Source organism: Grampus griseus (genome assembly GCF_964374135.1).
Source record: "Grampus griseus genome assembly, chromosome: 15".
Taxonomy (NCBI): Eukaryota; Metazoa; Chordata; class Mammalia; order Artiodactyla; family Delphinidae; genus Grampus; species Grampus griseus.
The window spans coordinates 28,948,256-28,971,075 of NC_139009.1; the positions used below are offsets into that span (position 1 = coordinate 28,948,256).

The 22,820-nt window shown below is 41.0% G+C and overlaps 1 protein-coding gene across 3 annotated transcripts in view; it reads right to left on the minus strand.

Annotated features, from left to right (window-relative positions):
* STRN (striatin) overlaps window positions 1-17,989 on the minus strand; it is a 108,046-nt gene extending 90,057 nt beyond the window's left edge. For all 3 annotated transcript variants that reach the window (XM_082672866.1, XM_082672865.1, XM_082672864.1), the window contains exon 1: window positions 17,693-17,989. In XM_082672866.1, the coding sequence (XP_082528992.1) occupies window positions 17,693-17,926 (234 nt within the window). In that variant the 5' untranslated portion in view covers window positions 17,927-17,989. The remainder of the gene's footprint in view (window positions 1-17,692) is intronic.
* Window positions 17,990-22,820: the final 4,831 nt, after the last annotated feature.

Consider the following 22,820-nt stretch of genomic DNA (forward strand, 5'->3'; position numbering starts at 1 on the left):
AACTTATTAAAGTTATTTAACTGCTCTGAGCCTCAGTTCCATCAACCATAAAATGAAAGAGTTTAACTTTTTTTTTTTTTTCCCAGTACGCGGGCCTCTCACTGTTGTGGCCTCTCCCACTGCGGAGCACAGGCTCGGGACGCGCAGGCTCAGCGGCCATGGCTCAGGGGCCCAGCCACTCCGCGGCATGTGGGATCTTCCCAGACCGGGGCACGAACCCGTGTCCCCTGCATCGGCAGGCAGACTCCCAACCACTGCGCCACCAGGGAAGCCCGAGTTTAACATTCTTTACTTCTATGAAACCAAAGATGACATGTGTGAAAAACAGAACTGAATAAGTACTGATCCCAAGATGATGAATATTCTTTTTAAAAAAGATTTCTATTTGCTTGCATTCTACTTATTTGCATCCTTTTCATGAGAGACTAATGGTATACAATTGAGTTAATGTTTTCCAAGGCAGTATTACTTTGGCTAATTTTTTTAAAAATTTATTATTGAATCCAAGACAACAGCCACCTTCCAAAAGATATCCTAATCCTACAGAATAATCATCCTCTTCTCTAAAGTTATCTGTATTTTGGTCAGCAGTAAGGCAGCAGGGGAAGGAAAGGAGGCTCTCCATTATTAGTCCAGGAGCTCCTTCCTGCAAATTTGAACTCAATTCTAACATCGTCATTATTAACATGTACTGTGATACGTGCTAGAAAAAAAAAATTTTTTTTTAATTGGGCACAGATGAAGTTGCTAAAGCTCCAAGAGGAAAGGTACTGTCTCTGCTATTTACTGCTATATCCCCAAGCTCCAGAAGTCACTTGCATGTTGCAGATACCCAATAAATATCTGTTAAATTAAGTGAACAGATTCTTAAAAAGGAAACAGTATAAGGTAACACAGCCTAAGTGCCAAATGACACAGCAAGTACAGTTGACCCTTGAACAACAGGGGGTTAGGGGCATCTCCCCTCCGTGTAGTCGAAAATCCTTGTATAGCTTATAGTTGGCCCTCCATACTGGCAGTTCCTGTATATCCATGGTTCCTCAGCAGCGGATTCAGCCAACCTCGGATGGTGTAGTACTGTAGTATTTATTATTGAAAAAAATCTGTGTATAAGTGGACCTACACAGTTCAAAGTCGTGTTGTTCAAGGATCAACTGTACTAAAAAAGGAACAACCACTAAAAACTAAGGGTATCTAAAAACTCTTCATGTTGGAAATGGGACTTAAGCTAAATCTGAATAAAGAACCCATAAATCTGAAAGAGTAATACAAACTATGAGGTGGTGGAAGGACATTCCAGAATGCAAACCCTTTTGAGCAATGGTTTAAAGAAAAAAAAGAAAAAAGAAAAAGTAGACATGGCTTATGCACAAAGCAAGATTACATTATTTTGGTTTGGAAAGACCAAATAGGTAGGAAATATAAACAGCCGAATTATGGAGAGATTTGAAATCTTCTACAGGAAAAAATGAAAAATAAAAAAAGAATGTCTTGAACAAATCAATATTTTTAGAAGCTTGAGAGGCAATATTGTGCAGAATGCCTTGGCCAAAGGAGAGACCAGAGGTAAAAAATCAGGAAGGTCCCTTGCTGCAGTCACCCAGATATGCGGTGATGAGGGTCTCAACCGGGGTAACAACAGTATTAGGAATTAAATAATTGAAAATGGATTTAGGGACTTCCCTGGCAGTCCAATGGTTTAGATTCCAGGCTTCCACTGCAAGGGGCACGGGTTCGATCACTGGTCAGGGAACTAAGATCCTGCGTGCTGCGTGGCGCAAACACAAAATAAATAAATAAAATTTAAAATTAATTAGTTAATTAATTAAATGGATTTAAAACTACACAGAGTTTATAAAATCAGATGTGCGGCTGGGATAGTGAAGACAAGAGAGTACAATGTTCAGTGAAAGCTGAATCTAGATTTTTAGACAAGGTAAACGAGAGGCTGGGTATGGGGAGGAAGGTCAAGTTGGTTTGGGAGAAGGATTTTAGAAAGTACGATTGAGTTTCAAGTGATAAATCACCCAGGTGAAGATTTTAGCAAGAAATTAGACATGTAGAATTGTAACTGTGGAAAGTACCAGGACTAACTAAAGATATAATTTTATGAGGCATCTAAATAAAAGCAATCAACTGGAGTGACAGGACTTAAAGTGTAACTACTGACGGGAATTCCCTGGCGATCCAGTGGTTAGGACACCACACTTTTACTGCCGAGGGTGTGAGTTCAATCCCTGGTCAGGGAACTAAGATTCCACAAGCCATGTGGCATGAAAAATAATAATAATAATAAAATAAAATTATTTTTTTTTAAAAAGTGTAACTACTGGAAAAAAGAGTAAAATCTGGTGAACAATTATCTGACTGGAGGACGGGAAGCAAGATCATAAGAGACTGAGAAATGAATAACCCAAAAAAGAGAAAGAGAACAAAGAAGCTGAGAGAAAGATGAGATTAGTATAAAACTGAAGGGAGTAAACGTGGCCTGTACAGAGATATGAAAGAGAATAAGGGATAGGGTGACCGAACTAATGGATAAGAGCTAAGAAGGGGGTTCCTTTTGTTGTTACTACCGGTTGGTTGGTTTTTAAACAGGAAAAACTAAAATGGCATTAGCAAAGTGGATATTACCATAGGTAGGATGGACTCAGGTCTACCTGAAGTTAAGTATCACTGTTTGATTATAAGCTCCGTGTGAACTGGAACCATATCTGCCTGTTTTCCATGGTGTCTCCAAAGTGTAGGAGGAATGCCAGGTATTCAATAAGTGCTTAGAGTTCCAACCAAAAACCTTGCAAGCAAAAGCATAATTTTTTTTCTTAATCCACAACAAATTTTCTATGAGCTTTTGGCAACTTTGGTATTTTCATATTTTAGTCTTTTTGTGCTCATTCTCACTTAGTTAGCTAGCTACATGGATCTGAAAGACTAAACTTTAATTTCTGATGAAAAGATGCAGGCTTAGTGATAAGGAAATCAGAACTTTTCATTCTGAATTCTGGATAACGGAAGCATTTCTATTTTATTATTTAAAGAAGCAGAGTTCAAAAACGTTTGAAATCACAACATATTGGTAATGCAACTACAAAAAGAAAAGTAGAATACAAAGTAATGATGACTAGATATTTTATTTAAAATTAGATTTATCTTCACAGAAGAACTATTCCATTTGTTATCTACTTAGAAGGAAAAAGAACTGTGCATAAAATTTTAAGGTATGGGCTGTAGAAAAGAAGAAAAAATTGTCACATTATCCTGATGATTGTAAAGACTTATTAGGACATGATGCCAAAGACACTTCCTGGCAGTCAGTGTTTAACACACAAAGGGAAAAGAAAACAAACCTACAGGCAAAACTACCAAAACCCAAGCACCATTTGCTGCAGCTAACATCAGGCTGCAATTATGAAGCCAGCAGCATCCCTGAAAATGAGCTCTGTCAGAATTACGTGGCAGGGCTCAGGCAATGCTCTAAACAGCAGAATTCAGACACAACTCGCTCTAAAAGGCTCCTTCCAGTGGAAGTCATAGCTAGCAGCAAGAGACAGATACACTGTTCCTCTGTATACCAACATAAAGATGCAGAACCAGTGGATATGGAGGGCTTACAGTACTATACCACTTTATATGAGGGACTTGAGCACCTGTGGATTTTGGTATCCATGGGGGTGGGGTCCTGGAACCAACGCTTTGCAGACACCAAGGGACAACCATTGTACATTACAATGACAAACACTGTAAATATCAAAGAAGTGTAGGACACAAGACTTGCCCTTAAGGACACAATTTAGCTGGGAGACAAGGTATACATACAGAGACACATATTTAATACATATTCATGTAACAATGTAACCTAATACATGATTCATTCAAGAACCATATATTAAGCAACTGCTATAAGCAAGTTATTCGGCTGAACCTTAGGGAAATAAGAACACCCTTAAGGTGACTCACAATCTAGTGAGGAAACAAATATGCAAAGTATGAGATAGGTGGTATAATCAAGACACAGTAGAAGTTCTCACCACGAATCCTCTCTTAACCAACCCTATGGATTAACCAGTATTCTCTAGCCCCTTTGTAAAACACTGCCCAAAGCCCAAGGTATATTAAACATTCAAAGCTAGAGTATAGTATTCTCTGTAGTTTACTCATACACACTGGTTGACCAAGAGTCAACTAGATTTCCTCCCAAACCTGTTTACGGCAGCTGCACTTGTTACTTTGATTAGATAATTCAATTAAATATTAAATAAACCAGCAAAATATGGGTATGAAGACAAAGACTGTTGAATGATTCAGAAAGAAAGACAGTAAAGGAGACACTCTAAAAAATATTGCTGTCAAATTAGATGTGGGGGAAACAACTGTAAAAGACTGGAGAAAGGTCATTAAAAATCTACGGTTTTACACTCACTGTGCTTTACTCAAGGAAAACCAAAACCAGAAATCATTAACAATACATTATAATTGTAGCTTATTCAAGAATGACAACACGGGCTTCCCTGGTGGCGCAGTGGTTGAGAGTCCGCCTGCCGATGCAGGGGACACGGGTTTGTGCCCCGGTCCGGGAAGATCCCACATGCCGCAGAGCGGCTAGGCCCGTGAGCCATGGCCGCTGAGCCTGCGCATCCGGAGCCTGTGCTCTGCAGCGGGAGAGGCCACAACAGTGAGAGGCCCGTGTACCGCAAAAAAAAAAAAAAAAAAAAAAATGACAACACAGAACTCCGATCAGCATTCTAAAAAACAACAGTGAAGGGTCAGTGGGCCTGGTCTTACGCTGGCAAATGACCGTACGTTTATATATTTTTAACTTAAATTATTTCAAGTGTCATTTTAACCATCTTTTCGGGTTTACTGACCAAACAGTCTGGACGGCATTGGATAACAAAGCTTCTTTCTTATATATACAAAACTGTTAGGGGAGCATGAAGCTTCACTGTGTCTGGAGATCAGAGAGGTTTCCCAAAGAAAGTAAAATGAATGTTGGAAGATGATTAGAAATTCACCAGACAAGGGAGAGGAAAATATCCAGGCCTGTACGTTGACTCAGAAGCATGAGAGAACAAGAAAAATGTCAAAATATTTCCTTCTACTTACTATGCCCAGGCCCATCGCTCAAACTTTTCTCATGGCAAATTATTTAACCTCTCTTCTCATCTATGAATTAGGGAATAATTATGAATACCTTTAATTATGATTTTTTTAATTATGATTAAAAAAGATTATAGGGACTTTCCTGGTGGCGCAGTGGTTAAGAATCCGCCTGCCAATGCAGGGGAGACGGGTTCGACCCCTGATCCAGGAAGATCCCACATGCTGTGGAGCAACTAAGTCTGTGCGCCACAACTACTGAGCTTGCGCTCTAGAGCCCGTAAGCCACAACTGCTGAGCCCACGTGCCACAACTACTGAGCCCGCACGCCACAACTACTGAAGTCCACGTGTCTAGAGCCCGTGCTCCACAACGAGAGAAGCCACCGCAGTGAGAAGCCTGGGCACCACAAAGAAGAGTAGCCCCCGCTCACCTCACCTAGAGAAAGCCCGTGCACCGCAACAAAGACCCAGTGCAGTCATAAATTAATTAATTAATTAATTTAAAAAAAAGATTATACATGTAAAGTGTTTAGCACCGTACCTGGGACATGGCAAGTGCTGAGTAAATAAAACTATTATTATTTTTGGAGGGTAAAGAAGAAACAAAAGAGAGAAAACAACAGATAGAGTATGGGTTCTATTAGTGTGACCAGGGCACCATCTTCCCTGACTGACTGCTTTTTCAAGTTCAGTAAGTATGCTGACCCAGATCCCCAAGCTCCTCCTATTCCCTCCTTTTAGCTTGATAGGAATCCACATTCCTCAGGAGCAGGTTTTAGTTGTGCCTATCATTTAGGCTCCTTAGCTCACTGCTTAACTTTCTCATTTAGGAGGTATAAACAAAAAAACTGAGAACAAGTCCCAGACTGGGCTGTAATTTTCCATCAGGTGAAACCGGTATCACCCTTGTGGAATTTGACATCCTGTTTATTTCTCCTAACTAGATATGCTGGTACTGGATCCAATTTCTGTCACATGTAAATAAGTGCTAATAAAACCTGTGTGTACGGTGATGAAACACTCCCCCACCCCCCGGGCCCCACCCTTTCCTTGGATCCCTGTAGTGCAGTTATGCCGAGAACCTATTCACCACACCCAAAATACCTATTCCACCCAACCTTACTCAATATTTCCCAGAGCTCACCTGAATTCCAGGGCTTCTGCTCCCTTATTTTTCTCCCTATCTTATCTCCAGAACAAAATACCTACTCATTTTCCTTTGGCCATACTGCTTCTAACTAACTGTATGACAAATTTTCCTTCTTATGTAACAGTATTTTCTAATATCCCATCATCTTGTTCAGATAGGGTATTTTTATAACAAAAGTTAAACAGCATTAAAGTCTGCCAAAGAAGGTGAATTTTATTTCCTCAAATACCTTACTGCATAAGAGCAAATACATGATTGACACATTACTCTGTTCAAATATAGCGTATGTAAAGTAGGTGAGCTAGAATAACCTAATAACTAAAGCACTACACAAAATTTGATATATGATCAATAAACACAAACTATATTAATAAATATATACAGAACTTAATTAGGCTATTCTCAGAGCAAGCTGCAAAAGTCCCAAATTTGCAGACATTTTTTAAAAAGAAATAAACATTTTATTTCAATATTCACTACATAAAAATAAATAAAAGTATTAAAAGAAACTAGAGTGATACATTATTAAACACATTGCAGGAACATAAGTTGTTGAAGACTCTTCCTAAGCCCCTTACAATATAATTGTTTCATTAAATTATTTTACCTGAAGAAAAGCTTGAAATAAATAAGAATTTTCTTTAAATTGTGACAGCGATTCAAAGCATACCTAAACAGTTAAGCCATGAACTAGTTTAAGTGATCCATTCAGCATAGTAGCTGCTTACATTCTCTTCACCCTATTAGTAGTGATTTCAGGTAAATATTATAATTCTCTTGTCTACTTCAGATCAGAAGCAGTCATTCAGGGTGAGGGATCAATAAAAGGAGACAATGTGGTATGGAGAACAATGGCCTGGCCTGAGTACTGGGACTCCTGAGTTCTAACCTAAATCTACACCAACTCACAGAGTGATCTAAGACAATTCACTTCCTCTCTCTGGCTCTAAATGATAAAACAAGGGATGAGACTGCTTAAGTTCTAAGGTCCCTCAGGAGGTAAAAATATGATTAGTGTCTATCCCTGTCAGCCTTAAAATTCTACAGTAGTAAGTACTAAAACGAAGACTACAGAAAATACAGCCATTAGGAATTAAGAACAGGTGAATGTGTGCAGTGCAGTTTCTGCCTCCTGTCTGCCTATGTTCCCCTCAACCCCTCTGCTCCTTTCCCTGTCTATTCTTTTCTTCTACCCCCTTTTCAACTTCTCTTTCTTGCCTCAGATTTCTCTCCCAAACTACAATTTTCCTCTATTATGTCTCCAGGCTGCAATGCCTACAAGTTATTACCACCTACTACTGCCATCTCTGGGCTGCTCCCTGCTTTCACTACTGTCAATTTATTGTCCTTAAATCACTACTAACAGGGCAAAGAGAATGTAAGCAGCTACTATGCCAAATGGATCGCTGAAACTAGTTCATGGCTTCTAAAACATGATTTAAATAAATAATACAATCAAATGCATTCTGTCCCTAGAAATTTCAACCAAGAAGAGCAAACCATTTATTGGACACCTATTATGGGTCATGTACTGTGCATATTTTATCTTTTAAAAACCTTACAACTACTCTGCTTGGTGGGTATGTTATCTACAATTTACAAACAAAAGTGAGGTCCAGGGAATTCGCTGGTGGTCCAGTGGTTAGGACTCTGCGCTTTCACTGCCGAGGGCCTAGGTTCAATCCCTGGTCAGGAACTAAGATCCCGCAAGCAGCGTGGCCAAAAAATAAATAAATGAAAATTTTAAAAGTAAAATAAAATAAATAAAAATGAGGTCCAAAAAAATTATAAATCAGAAGTTATGGAGCTGTCTGACTAGAAGGTCCACACTTTCCACTGTCAAATTATGATGGTCAATAAATTGTTTTATCAAAATGGCGACCAAAGCAAGAAACTCCGAAGATCCCAAGGGCAATTTTATTTCTAATGGCCCAGAATTAAAACTTCCATAAATCAAAAAGTATTAAAAAAAAAAGTGTAGCTGACATCAAGTACATAGTAGGCTGACAAAGGGAAACCAGTTCCAATTATTTGGACTTTCAAACATCTTTCAAAGGCTGATTAGTAAAAGAGTTTGTTTTAAATTCTGCCTAAATTACCAAGATTTTGGAGAAAAGTTGTAAGTATCCTACCAGTACAAAGAAAAGTAATTTAGATAGTAAATAATATTTAGGGCTATAGGCACATCTCTTGATAAAGAAATGCTACCAATGATATTTCTCCCCAAATAATTATTGGGGCCATTTTTATTTGTCAGTTTTTGAAAGTAATATAAGAGAATTTAGTTTCTAGTAACGATGCCGTGAAACAACTCTCCTACTGAAAAGAGCTGAAAGTTCTAGATAAAATATTTCTACAATCATCTTAAAAAGCAAAGCTGGGGCTTCCCTGGTGGCGCAGTGGTTGGGAGTCCGCCTGCCGATGCAGGGGACACGGGTTTGTGCCCCGGTCTGGGAAGATCCCACATGCCACGGAGCGGCTGGGCCCGTGAGCCATGGCCGCTGAGCCTGCGCCTCCGGAGCCTGTGCTCCGCAACGGGAGAGGCCACAACAGTGAGAGGCCCGCGTACCGCAAAAAAGGAAAAAAAAAAAAAAAAAAAGCAAAGCTGGTGAGAAAGTAAGGAATTATTTGACCAAAATTGAAGGGAAAATGGGAACCCATGAGGTAAGGGAACAAAAGCCACTTTTGCCCTTTGGTGATGACAAATCAGAACAAATCCGAGCTTCAGTTTTGACAGCTTTGCAGGACCCAAAAGGCAAAATGCAAAGACCAGAACCATCCAGAGTATAGAGTCTAATAGGAGATATACATTTAGCTAAGGCCCTAAAGGGCCTATACCCTCAAGGCAAAGGTGAAGCAGAAGTATATTGGCCCACATAAGTATTTACAACCAAAATAGGCGTCAACTATTTGGGTGCTCCAAAACTTCAAGCAACGAATTTGCTTTAAAGTGGGTCAGTCTAGGTAATGCCTCTAGAAACCCACCAGAAACAAAGGCAAAACTTTCTGAAGAAGAAACCTTTATTTGAGGCCTGATTTAGTCCTATACTTTTTCAAGGACAGTGAGCAGCACACAGGTATCTATGCATACAAAGAAACAAGTCATCATGAGCAGGAGCCAGCAAAAACAGCAGACCACAGAAAGGGACCTCCAAGACCTCACACATAGGAAGAAGAGAGACTCCAACTTCAAAATAACTGGGGACTTCCCTGGTGACACAGTGGTTAAGAATCCGCCTGCCAATGCAGGGGACACGGGTTCCAGCCCTGGTCCTGGAAGATCCCACATTCCGCAGAGCAACTAAGCCCATGAGCCACAACTACTGAGCCTGCGAGCCACAACTCTAGAGCCCGCGAGCCACAACAACTGAGCCCACCTGCCACAACTACTGAAGCCCGTGTGCCTAGAGCCCATGCTCTGTGACAAGAGAAGCCACCGCAATGAGAAGCCCATGCACCACAACAAAGAGTAGGCCCCCGCTCACTGCAACTAGAGAAAGCCCGCTTGCAGCAACGAAGACCCAATGCAGCCAAAGATAAATAAATTAATTAATTAAAAACAAAGAGACAGACTCAGAGGGAAAAAGGCCATGTGAAGAGGCAGAGATCAGAGTTAACACTGTCACAAGCCAATGAACACCCGGGGCTACCAGAAACTGGTAGAAGCAAAGAAGGATCCTCCCCTTGAGGCTTTGAAGGGAGCGTGGTCCTGCTGAAACCTTGATTTTTAACTTCTAGTTTCCAAAACAATTTCCCGTGCTGATGTGTGATGGCGTGAAGCAGGCTAACTGGATCTCCTCTCCTTTCTGTGCTACCCCTGGGGCCTTTCGGTGTTCAGTGCATTCACCATGCCTCACACTGTGCAACTCCTCATCCAGGTGATGTCCCAGCTTCTAGGCCACTTTCCACTATCTCAAGGTATCTGTCCTCTAGGCCACTCTCTCAGGCTCCATGCTCATCTACGTGCCAGCGCATGGCAACATGGTGATCTTCTATTTCCACTATGCCGTCTTCGTTAGCTGGAATACTTGTATGGAGACAGTCAGTTATCCCATCATCTAATATTTGGTCACCCAGTGTACACCTCATAAAATAAATGCATAAGATCAATCAATTGAAACAATTCTTTTATCTATTATTTTTCAAAATAATGTGTTGGTTAATTAGCATCCTCTAATGGAGATCAGTAAAAAAAAAAAAAAAAAAATAGAAAAAAAAAACAAAGAAAAAGAAATAACTATACTTACTAGGTTTAAAGAATAAAAGACGACCCTGAAAATATCTTCAGGGAATAGGAAGCTGCTAAGAAAAGATGCAGCAGATTTATAAATGGAACCAAAACTGAAGTTCAACAATAACCAAAATCACAAACTCACTAGATGACCTTAAAACACTAGATTCAACTGTAGAGAAAATTAATGGACTGGATGATAAATCAGAATAAACTATCTGGAATAAAGCATGTAGTGATAAAAAAAATGGGAAATATAGAGCAGATAAAGAAGGCCTAAGATACATGTAATCAGAGACCCAAAAGGAAAAGAAAAGAGAATAAGATAGAGGAGAAATCTAAAGAGATAATGACCAAGAATTCTGCAGAACGAATGAGATGTCAATCTAGAGATTCAAGCCTAACAAAGTCCCAAATAAAATAAAAGGAAATCTATACCTTGACACATCATAATACACTACAGAACACCAAAGTCAAGAGGAAATCTTAAATGTAGCTAATAAAATAAGCTAGAGAACAGTATGTAGAACACAGTAAAATCTCCATGTTTGTTGTTTTAAAATAAAAAGGGAAATGATAAGTCACATTAGTGTGACTCTGATTAACTGAGAAGGTTGTAAGGATCAAGGAAGATCATGTATTTGAGAAGTTTTTTAAAAACCATAAAGGTATCTGGAGATTTAAGTGACAGGGCTTGTATGAAACCTATTTCATTCGTGGTCATTTAACCCTTCTCTGGGCTTCACTTTACCTCTAAAATAAAGTTGTAGGTGATTACTTCCAAAGTTTATTCCAGCTCAAAGATTACTATATCATTATATCTCTCATTCAGCAGGAGGTGATTCAAGCTATAATATTCTACTGCCTAAAAATGCTAGGTACCATCAGAAAGAATAATAGAAAAATAACAGAAATTATATCCCAAATTATATAAAAAGTCATCCATATCTGGAATACAAACACAAGTGTTGAAATCACTAACATACATAATAACAGAAAAGGACGACTAAAGCAATGGTTCTCAATCCTTGCTGTATATTAGAGCCACCAGGAAACTCAAAAGAATACTAATGCCATGGACCCCCTAATTCTTATCTGATTTAAATGATCTGGGGTACAGGCCAGGAAACGAATATTTTTTAAAGCTTCTCAGATTATTCTAAGATTGCAGCTAAAGTTGAAAAACACTGAACTAAAGTGACAAATATTAGGATATGTTTTAAAAGAGTAGAACCTCTATAATCTTTCCAAAATATATTTAAAGATTATAAATTGTCAAGAATATGAATAGAATGAAAAATGAACCTGTTTACAAAATTATACCATACCACAATGGGGTTCACCTGTTCCAAGTTAAAAGGAAGTGGTTTAAAAAGGCCAAATAATACCAAAGATTAGTTTTATAGAGTGGTTGGTAAATGTATATAATTTGTTATCCAAAAAGTCATGCAAGGTTAAGACAAACATATTCAGAGAAATTTATATGTTCCAAACAACAGACACATAGTGGATTATAAAGAAAAGCAAGAACATTTCAAGTATACAGTCAATGTCTTGAGGCTGACCGACGGACAGATGAGGCGAGAGGGTGCCGAAGGGCCGGGTCGGGGCGTCCGTCCCAGCCCAGCCCAGCCCTGTGAGTGAACCCCGCCTGTTACGTGCTCTGGAGGGAGCTCACATCCAGCCTGGGCGCCCAGCTCACGTGACAGACAGGTCACACTGCTGGCCACCCCCTCTCTCTCGGCGAGTCCCCTTGGGGGAGAGAAAGATGGGCTGTGACCACCCACCAGGCCAGGAGCATGGTGGTCGGCTGCCCGGGGGAGTCTGCTCCTCCAAGGAACCTTGCCTCTGCTCCCCTGGGCCCAGGGCGGCCCGCCTCGGGCCTGCCTTTCCTGGCCTGAGGGTCCCCGTGGCCTCTCCTGGGCTCCTGGACACTGAGTCCCACCCTGGATCCCAGCTGACGGTGCCTCAGGAGGGGACAGGATACCGCAGGGTGGCCCCCACTTCCTCCTGGCCTTCCCTCACTGTGTCCCCCCTCACAGTGGCCCTGATGCTACCTGTCTGGGCGCTCCAAGGGCAGCGGGGAGAGAGACTGATTGCTATGGAATGGCAATAATTCACTCCTCCATAAATGTCCCTGAGTGCCATGATCAGACCCAGAGTATTAGACTGCATGGTCCCAGGATGACAATTACATGCTCTAGCCTTAGAAGATTTATGACTGAAGATTCTGCTTTTCTCTGGGGACAAGGAGACAAATTGGAGTACAAATTTAACATCATGCACTTGATACCATTTATTTATTCAGCCCTTACTTTGTGTTATGTACTAGACTTCTGCTAGATATTTTAAAATATCTCATTTAATTCTCACAAGGTAGTTTATCAGCCTCACCTTACAAATGAGGACACTAAGGTCCTGAGAGGTCATAATTACGGTAAACATATATTTTTAGCATGAAATAAAATAGTAAGTTTTAAAGCAAAGATTTAAATCCAGGTCTATGCCATGTTGCCTTTCACTGTAATTGTAAATAATAGTTATAATAATAACAAAACATAAACTGTCATTTTAAGTACTTATTTTGTCCATTTAAATGCTCAGTAGGGCTTCCCTGGTGGCGCAGTGGTTAAGAATCCGCCTGCCGATGCAGAAGAACGGGTTCGAGCCCTGGTCCCGGAAGATCCCACATGCCGCGGAACAACTAAGCCCGCGCGCCACAACTACTGAGCCTGCGCTCTAGGGCCCACGAGCCACAACTACTGAAGCCCGCGTGCCTAGAGCCCGTGCTCCACAACAAGAGAAGCCACCACAATGAGAAGCCTGCACACTACAACGAAGAGTAGCCCCTGCTCATCGCAACCAGAGAAAAGCCCGCGTGCAGCAACGAAGACCCCAAAGCAGCCAAAAATAAAAAAAATTTAAAAATAAATAAATGCTCGGTAAACCTTCACAATAGTCCTATGAAGCTGCTCAGTCAAAATAATTGAGGGCTTCCCTGGTGGCGCAGTGGTTGAGAGTCCGCCTGCCGATGCCAGGGACACGGGTTCGTGTCCTGGTCCGGGAAGATCCCACATTCCGCGGAGCGGCTGGGCCCGTGAGCCATGGCCGCTGAGCCTGTGCGTCCGGAGCCTGTGCTCTGCGGCGGGAGAGGCCACAGCAGTGAGAGGCCCGCGTACCGCAAAAAAAAAAATAATAATAATTGAGTCATAATTGACTCCCCTTTTTCTCAAATCTCACAACCTATCGTTCGGCATATCTTGCTAGTTCTACCTCCAAAAATGTATTCAGGATCCATTATATTTTGAGTATGTATCACATGTGAATATTATTCACCTATCGCATCACTATTGCCCTAGTTCACCTCTGGCTTGGATTATTAGAATAGCCTCCTAACTAGACTTTGATTTATCGCCCCTTTCTCCCCTCCAAGTCTATTCTGGATCCTTGCAAAGGGTTGCATTTAAAGATGGTGTCACTCTTTTGCTCAAAACATTTCAACAGGTGCCCATCTTGCTGAGGTAAAAATAAAGTCCTTACAATGAGCAAGACCCAGTATCTCTGACATCATTTCTTCCATTCTCCTCCTCTACTCCAGCCACACTTGCCTAAACACTCTGCAAAGAGCATGTTTCCCCTTCCCCCTACTCTTCCCTCTGCCTAGAACACTCTTTCCTCAGATGTCACCTTTTCAGGTCTTTGTTTAAATAACACCTTAACAATAGTAAAGCCTTTCTTCCCCACTCCACCCTCTCAAGCGCTCCATATCCTCCTTACCTTACCTTATCATAGCACTTATTACCACCCAACGTCTGATGAATGTATTCATTTATTGCTGCCAGTCTTCCCCCACGATTTAAGCTTCATGCAGGTAGGATCTGTTTTAATCGTTATCGTTTCTCCAGTGCCTTAGAACAGGACTTGGTATGAAGTAGGTACTTGAAAACATTTGTTGAATGAAAATACGAACCAATAATGCCAAAACCCAGACTCATAAACATTCCAGCACAGCCTCCATACCATATGCCCTAATACTCAATCATATCACCTTTTTTCATGCAATTCAGCATTTCCAGGTAGACAGCAGAGCCTCCCCTACCACACACAAACTTCTAAATCTAGGAACAATACCTTCTATTTTTTACTTACATGCTTCTTTCCCAGAAGTCAGTAATTTTCAAATACTGAGCCTTAGGTTCTCATTACTTCATAAATTCTTTCTTCCTGCTAATCTCCCCATTCACTATTAGCCCTCCTCTCTTATGCTAGCCTAAGAAAATTTAAACCCCCCAAATGATAAACTCTGATTCTACTGCATTTTGTTTGTTCTATCACTCCTATTAGACTGTTTCTTTGAAATCATCTAGCACAATGTCTCATACACAGAAAATTCTCTCAAATGTTATGATTTGTATTCTATCTCCAATTCCTTACACAAATATAAAGCTCAATAATAACCGTAACCAATCTTTTCCCATGAATTACCTATTCTCATATGAATGGTGGTGGTGAGGCAGGAGGGGGATTGCCAAAAGTAAAAAGAGAATTTCATATTAACCTAGATGGGCAAGGGGGCAAAAAATGTCCAATTTTTTGGCACAATGTGGCCAGTTCCTTACTCCCAAGATCTGAAGGAAGGAGGAAGTGGTGCCGGCAGGCCAGGGAGATGAGAGCTTGGACTGCCTTTCACAACTCTGCCCTGGCAACTTGAAAGAGCAGGACTGACAGGTTCCTGAAGGGACAAATTAGACCTAATCCTAAAGGTATTTTTGTTGACTCTAGTGTTAATGACTTAAGCAGAGATTTAAAAATAAAAGGAGGATACCAACTGATCCAAATTTCATTCATTCAATTCTTATTTCCTACTGTTTTTCTAGAAAAATTCCAATGGGAAAAGAAAAAAAAAGGACATGGTCAAATTTAATGATGTTGATGTAAAGAAATGATTTTTAAAATATATTTTCAATTATGCTAATAAAAGGGTCAAAGAGCACAGATTCCTGTGAACTCTCTCCTTCCAAAATACATACTTGTTCTGTTTAAAAACTATGGCACATTTTCTAAGTTTCTCCATGGATGCTTAATTTAATTGGAGCACAAACCAAAAGATACTGTAAAAATGTAGTACCCTTAATATGATGAGCACCAATGGGAAACCTACCAGAAGTTTAAGATTTGCGATAAATAACCCGGTAAGTAGTATGTGTATATGTGTATACTTTGGGGGAAGGCGTAGAGGGGGCATAACTAAAGAGTAACTACAGTTACAGGTAAATTGAAAAGTTAAATATGGGGGTTGGGGGGAAAGGAGTTGAGATAGGTTGGAAATTCTCAAATTTCCCAGGTAATGAGGTAAGAATTGTTGTTTGTTTTTGAACAAAGTAGTGTGGTTTATCTTACATTCCCTAAACTGGATAAGAAATTAAAATTTAAGCAGCTGCATACAAAAATCATTATCCACAACTGTACAACATTAAAGTTAAAGCCTGCCTTTAATACTTCCGTTAAGTCTGAAATCCACAAGCTCACTTATGGAATGCATTGCTAGTTCATTATGAGAAAAATTACAAATTTTTCCCTGACCACTCCATCTAAAACAGCTGCCCCATCACACTCTACACTTGTACCCTGATTTATTTTTCCCATAGCAGCTGCACTGTGGATCAGTATACTATATAGTTGCATTTGCTGACTGTTTGCCTCCCGACTAAAACATAAGCTCTATGAGGGCAGAGGCTTTGTCAGTTTTGTTAATCCCAGGGCCTAGAGGCACAGTATAAGCACTCAATAAATATGCTGAATAAATGATGGAAGTGAAGTTCAAAGAGGTTAAAGGATTTCCTCAAGGTCACAGAGCTGGCAGCAACCACAGCTTGTATTATAACCCTTTCTGCTTGCTCCTTCCACGACCACTTCCACTCCACCAAAGCAGCCCGTTCCAGCACATGATTCTATTTCTCCTTTTCTTTTTTTTAAGTGCCAAAGAAAATACATGCTACCCAAAACGGTGACACCGTGGGTAGCATTTTAACTTCAAGTGTTTCACCAACCATAACTACACTCAGATTTCATAAGCATACAGTATTAGCCAGTAAAACAGAAAGGCACAGCCACTCAGAGTTCTTTAAGTTCTTGGTGAAATTGGTGTATGCCTTGGAAGTGCCTTGAAAGTTTTAAGAACAACCACTGAAACCTACTTACCAATTCAGAAGGGCCTGCAAAATATCAGCCTCACTTTCATTCTTCTAAGAGCCCACGATAGCTTCCTCCCTGGATATACTGGGCTGGCCAAAAAGCTCGTTCGGTTTTCAGTAAAAATAAGAGACACATTTTTCTTTTTCACTAAGAACTTTATTGAACAACGCATTCATTAACTGAACGAACCTTCCAGCCAACCCGATAATTTACCTTGCAGATTATGAAAGGAAATGTAATCAACTTTAAAGCCCCTTTTAGTTCCTTTTAAATTACAAGTTAATCTCACAAAACCTTGAACAGAAAATTAACCCTTAGGAAGCTTCAGATTCTGAGAACTGAAAACCATCCCTGAACCATCATCTGACTGTGAAAATCCACGAAATTCATTCAAAATCCACGAATCTAAAACAGCTGAAAGAAACGCGGGAGGGGGTGAGAGAGAAGGAAGAGAAGAAACATTTACAAATATAAAAAGGGAGCCGACATTCCTAGTAACACTTTGGCCCAAGAGCAGCATCTTGCCTAAAGTCAAGGCCCCACGGACACAACTTCTGGTCTTCTTTGATCACCTTCCTTACAGACAGGCGCCAACTGTCAACACCTTTTACGGGGACCGTCTCTAGACCTAGGATGGGACTCACTAGGACAGGACATGATTTGCTCATCTCGCAAAACTATTGTCAGCCCAATTAGTAAACTGAAAGGGAAGACCTAAGATGTGGAATGGCAAGAGCGCTGAAATGAGCCTGAGTTAAGAGTGGGAAGGAGCAGATGAAAAGGTGCGGGGAGGGTAAACAACGCATCACGGGCGGGAGTGGGAACCTGGGTCGAGGAAGTGGGGTCGGCGAAAGGCAAAGGTGAAGGGAGGAAGGGGACAAGGTTCTGGGTGGGATGGGCGGGAGCAAAGGGGGAGGGGACGAGCGAGGGCTGAGCGGGGGAGGGGGAAGGGTCCGGGGCGGGGCGGAAGGGAGCGAAGAGGCGGGATGAAGAGGGCCAGGCCGGGAGGGTCTTTACCTGCAGCTCCGCCCGCTCCACTTCCCACTGGGCTCTCTCGACCTCGAAGCGGGCCCACTCGTGCTGCAGGAAGTGCAGGATCCCCGGGAGACTGTACTGGGCTCGGGCCGCCCCCGCCGCAGCCGCCCCGTCGCCGGCCGCGGCAGCCTCCGCCAGAGGCCCGAGACCCTTGGCACCGCCAGCGCCCGGGTGGTTGTTGCTGAAGAAGACGCCGGGACCCGCTTGCTCGTCCATGGCGGCCGCGGGAACCGGGGGAGCTGCCCAGGCGCCCAGCAGCGGAGGCAACTGCAGCGGCCAGCAGCGCCTCCTCCTCCCTCCGCCGCTCCCCGCCCACACCCCAGTCAGCAGGGAGCAGCCGCCTGGGCGCGGGGGCCGACCGAGCCCGGGACGGGCCGGGAAATGGGTCAACTGCGGCGCGCGGGCTTCCCGGGGCTTGCTGGGAAATGTAGTCGCGGGGCGTGGCGCCGGCGAGCGCGGCCCGGGCGGCCTGTGGGGTTGCGATCGGCTGGGGCGGGGCCGCGGCCCTGCCCCAGCCCCAGTCCCGCCCATGCCCGCGGCGGAGGGGGCCGCCCCCCGGCGGGGAGCGCGGGTTTCCTCACTCTAGGGGCAGGACGCTGGCGGGTGGTGCTGCAGTCTCCCTCGCACGCGGAAGTTCTCGGGCGACGCTCGCTGTTGCACACACACACACACGGAAGTTATCGCGCTGCAATGCCAGCCCGAGCTGCACATCTTTCAGGGCTTCCTGGTAGTTCTGCTAAGAAACAAGCTCAAAGCGAGCTTCGCCAGTTCGGCGGCTGTACCGGGGTTCTCCAGCCAGCACATTCAGACCTCTCCCTTCTGCTCCGACTTGGGTGATTCTCTGACCCTAGACACTCCTGAGTTCTGTACATTTCCGTATCGCTGTCGCTCCTGCCTTTCTTTTACACTTAGGGTTTAATCAAACCTGTTGCCTGATCAGTTTTCACTTAGAAGGAACTCTGATCATCTCTCTCCTGGACTCAACACAGCAGCTTTCTGCTTATTCCAAATTCTGGTTTGTTGACACTTCATCTGAAACACTACTCCGCTGAAGTCCTTTTCCCTTTGTAGTTAATGTTGCAGTAAATCCTGTAAAAGTTTCGGATAGCCAAGGCTTTGTTATTTCAATCTCGTTTTTTCTTATTCCCGAGCAATTTATAGTCATTTCAGCAAATATTTGACTCTAAGTGCTATCTGTCACTGGGGATATAAAGATAAATGACACTATTCCTGCCATCAAAGGGAGACTGGCAAATATACAGTCAATTCTCACAGTGCCTTAAAGTTAAATTACCTGAAAAAACAAAAGTGCCTTTCTGCTCCCTAGAGCTATCTTAGGTATCCAGGCACTTCTCCCTTTTCACTTGTCGGGTTCCCAGTTTCTTCCACGGTTCATTTGCAAACTGGCGATAGTATTAGCCTACCGAAAGCACACCGAACTCCTTTCTAGTCTTTCTCTCTAAATGTTATCCTCTCCCAAGTCTTTGAAGTTACGTCACTATAAATTCACACTACAGCGATAATGAAAGGAAGGCACCTGAAAAAAACTTAACAAATGAACTTGAAATTAAGCACTTATTTTGTCCCCATAGCAAGTCATTTTGTAATTCTTTTGTGGCCATGAAAAAAATGTAAAGATATAGGCTGGTGAGTGACATGTCAGGGAAGGACATCCTGTCCCTGTGCTCCCCCCTCCCCCTCTTCCCATTGCTACTTGTGGAAAGGACAGGAAACACATTGTATCTAATCTGGTTGCAAAGATGGCTAGCTCTCTCTCCCAGTTATTCAATGTTTCAGCTTTATGAATTCATTCTTTATTGTAATAAAAGTTTAATCCAGGCCTGACCAAATTCCCTGTGTCGTAAATTATTTTGGCTGTAAGCGTCCTCTGAGATACTACCCAGTCCTCTCATTTTACAGTTTAGGAAACTGAAGTCCAAAGAAGTTGAACTTGTTCACAATGAGGCTTTGAGTGAGTGGCACAGTCAAAACTAGAAACCAGAATTCCTGATTGCTAGTTCTGTTAACAGGTTGCCTCCTCTCTTACTTGTCAGATCTATCAGAGTATCAAGGGGACAATAATGCAACAATGGCATAGTTTTTCATCTGAAGGATTTAAGTAATCTTACAAGTTTTGAATGTTAAAAGTTTTTTTCCCTCTCTAATAGAAGACATGTCTGACAATTCCTTTAAATACATTTATAACATACTATAAAACATGATTAAATTTAATGGTAACTGTTTAAGAACCCATAACACCTTTAGCTAGATTCACCAAGAAAAAAAGAAAGAGGACTCAAATAAATAAAATCAGAAATGAAAGAGGAGATGTTACAACTGATACCACAGAAATACAAAGAATCATGAGACAATTACAAACAATTATATGTCAACAAATTGGACAACCTAGAAGAAATGGATAAATTCCTAGAAACATACAACCTATTAAGACTGAATCAGGAAGAAATAGAAAATCTGAACCAAGCAATTATTAGTAAGGAGGGTGAATCGGTAATCAAAAACCTCCTAATAAACAAAAGTCCAGGACCAGAGAGCTTCACTGGTGAATTCTACCTAACATTCAAAGAAGAATTAATACCAATCCTTCTCAAACCCTTCCAAAATATTGAAGAGAAGGGAACTCTTCCAAATTCATTTTATGAGTCCAGCATTACTCTGATGCCAAAACCAGACAAGGATGCCACATGAAAAGAAAATTACAGGCCAATATCCCTGATGAACATAGGTGCAAAAATCCTCAACAAAATATTAGCAAAATTCAGTAATACATTAAAAGGATCCTTCACCATGATCAAGTGGGATTTATTCCAGGAATGCAAGGCTGATTGAAAATCTGCAAATCAGTCAATGTGATACATCACATTAACAAAATGAAGAATAAAAATTATATGATCATCTCAATAGATGCAGAAAAAGCACTTGACAAAGTACAACATCCATTTATGATAAAAAACTCTCAACAAAGCAGGTATAGAGGGAATGTACCTCAACATAATAAAGGTCATTTATGACAGACCCACAGCTAACATCATACTAATGGTGAAAAGCTGAAAGCTTTTCCTCTAAGATCAGGAATAAGACAGGATGTTTACTCTTGCTACTGTTATTTAACATAGTATTGGAAGCGCTAGCCAGAGCAATTAAGCAAGAAAAGAAAAGAAAATGCATCCAAAGTGGAAGGGAAGAAGTAAAACTGTCACTCTTTGCAGATGACATAATACTATATCTAGATGCCATCAAAAAAGTTAGTACCAATAAACAAATTCAGTAGTGTTGCAGGATAAAAAAAAAATCAATATACAAAAATCAGTTGTATCTCTCTATGCCAACAACAAACTATCAGAAAGAGAAATTAAGAAAAGAATCCCATTTACATTTGCATCAAAAAGCATACAATACCTAGGAATAAATTTAACCAAGGAGGTGAAAGACCTGTACACTGAAAACTATAAGATATTAAAGAAAGAAATTGAAGATCACACAAATAAATGGAAGGATATTGCATGCCCATGGATTGGAAGAACTAATATTGTTAAATACTACTCAAAGCAATCTACAGATTCAGCACAATCCCTATCAAAATTCCAATGGCATTTTTCACAGAAATAGAACAAGTATTCCTAATATTTGTATGACACCACAAAGGACCCTGAATAGTCAAAGCAATCCTAAGAAGAACAAAGCTGGAAGCATTACACTCCCTGATTTCAAACTCTATTACAAAACTATAGTAATTAAAACAGTATGGTATTGGCATAAATACAGACATAGATCAATAAAACAAAGTAGAGAGCCCAGAAATAAACCCACACATACATGGTCAATTAACTATAACAAAGGAGCCAAGAATATATAATGGGGAAAGATTGTCTCTTTGATAAATAGTGGTGGGAAAACTGGACAGCCACATGCAAAAGAATGAAACTGGACCACTAACTTATACCATACACAAAAATTAACTCAAGAAGGGTTAGACTTGAACAGGAGGCCTGAAACCATAAAACTAGAAGAAACATAAGTGGTAAGCTCCTTTTTTTAAATTAATTTTTATTGGACTATTGTTGATTTACAGTGTTGTGTTAGTTTCTGCTGTACAGCAAAGTGAATCACTTATACATATACATATGCATATACTACCGTGTATCGAGAAGAGTTCCCTGTGCTATACAGCAGGTCCTTATTAGTTATCTATTTTATATATGGTAGTGTGTATATGTCAATCCCAATCTCCCAATTTATCTCCCCCCCACTTTTGCCCCCTAGTAACCGTAAGTTTGTTTTCTACATCTGTGACTCTATTTCTGTTTTGTAAATAGGCTCATTTGTAACATTTTTTTTTAGATTCCACATATAAGCGATATCATATGATATGTTTTTTTCTGTCTGACTGGTAAACTCCTTGACATAGGTCTTGGTGATGATTTTTTAATCTGACACCAAAACTAAAAGCAAGTAAAGCAAAATCAACAAGAGGGACTATATCAAACTAAAAAGCTTCTGCACAGCAAAGGAAACCATCAACAAAATAAAAAGGCAACCTACTAAAGGGGAGAAATACTTGCAAATCATATATCTGATAAGGGTTTAATATCCAAAATATATAAAGAACTTATACAACTCAACAGTAAAAAACAATCAGATTTTTAAATGGGCAGAAGATGTGAATAGACATTTTTCCAAAGAAGACATGCAGATGGCCAAAACAGACACAGGAAAAGATGTTCAACATCATTACTCATCAGGGAAATGCAAATAAAAACTAAGATGAGATATCACCTCACACCTGTTAGAATGGCTATAATCAAAAAGACAAGAAATAACAAGTGTTGGGAAGGATGTGAAGAAAAGGGAACTATTGGTGGGAATATAAATTGTTGCAGCCACTATGGAAAACAATATGGAGTTTCCTCAAAACATTAAAAATAAAACTACTATATGATCCAGCAATTCCACTTCTGGGTATATATCTGAAAGAAACGAAATCACTATCTCAAAGATATATCTGCATTCCCATGTTCATTGCAGCATTATCTATAATAGCCAAGACATGGAAACAACCTAAGTGTCCATCAAAGGATGAATGGATAAA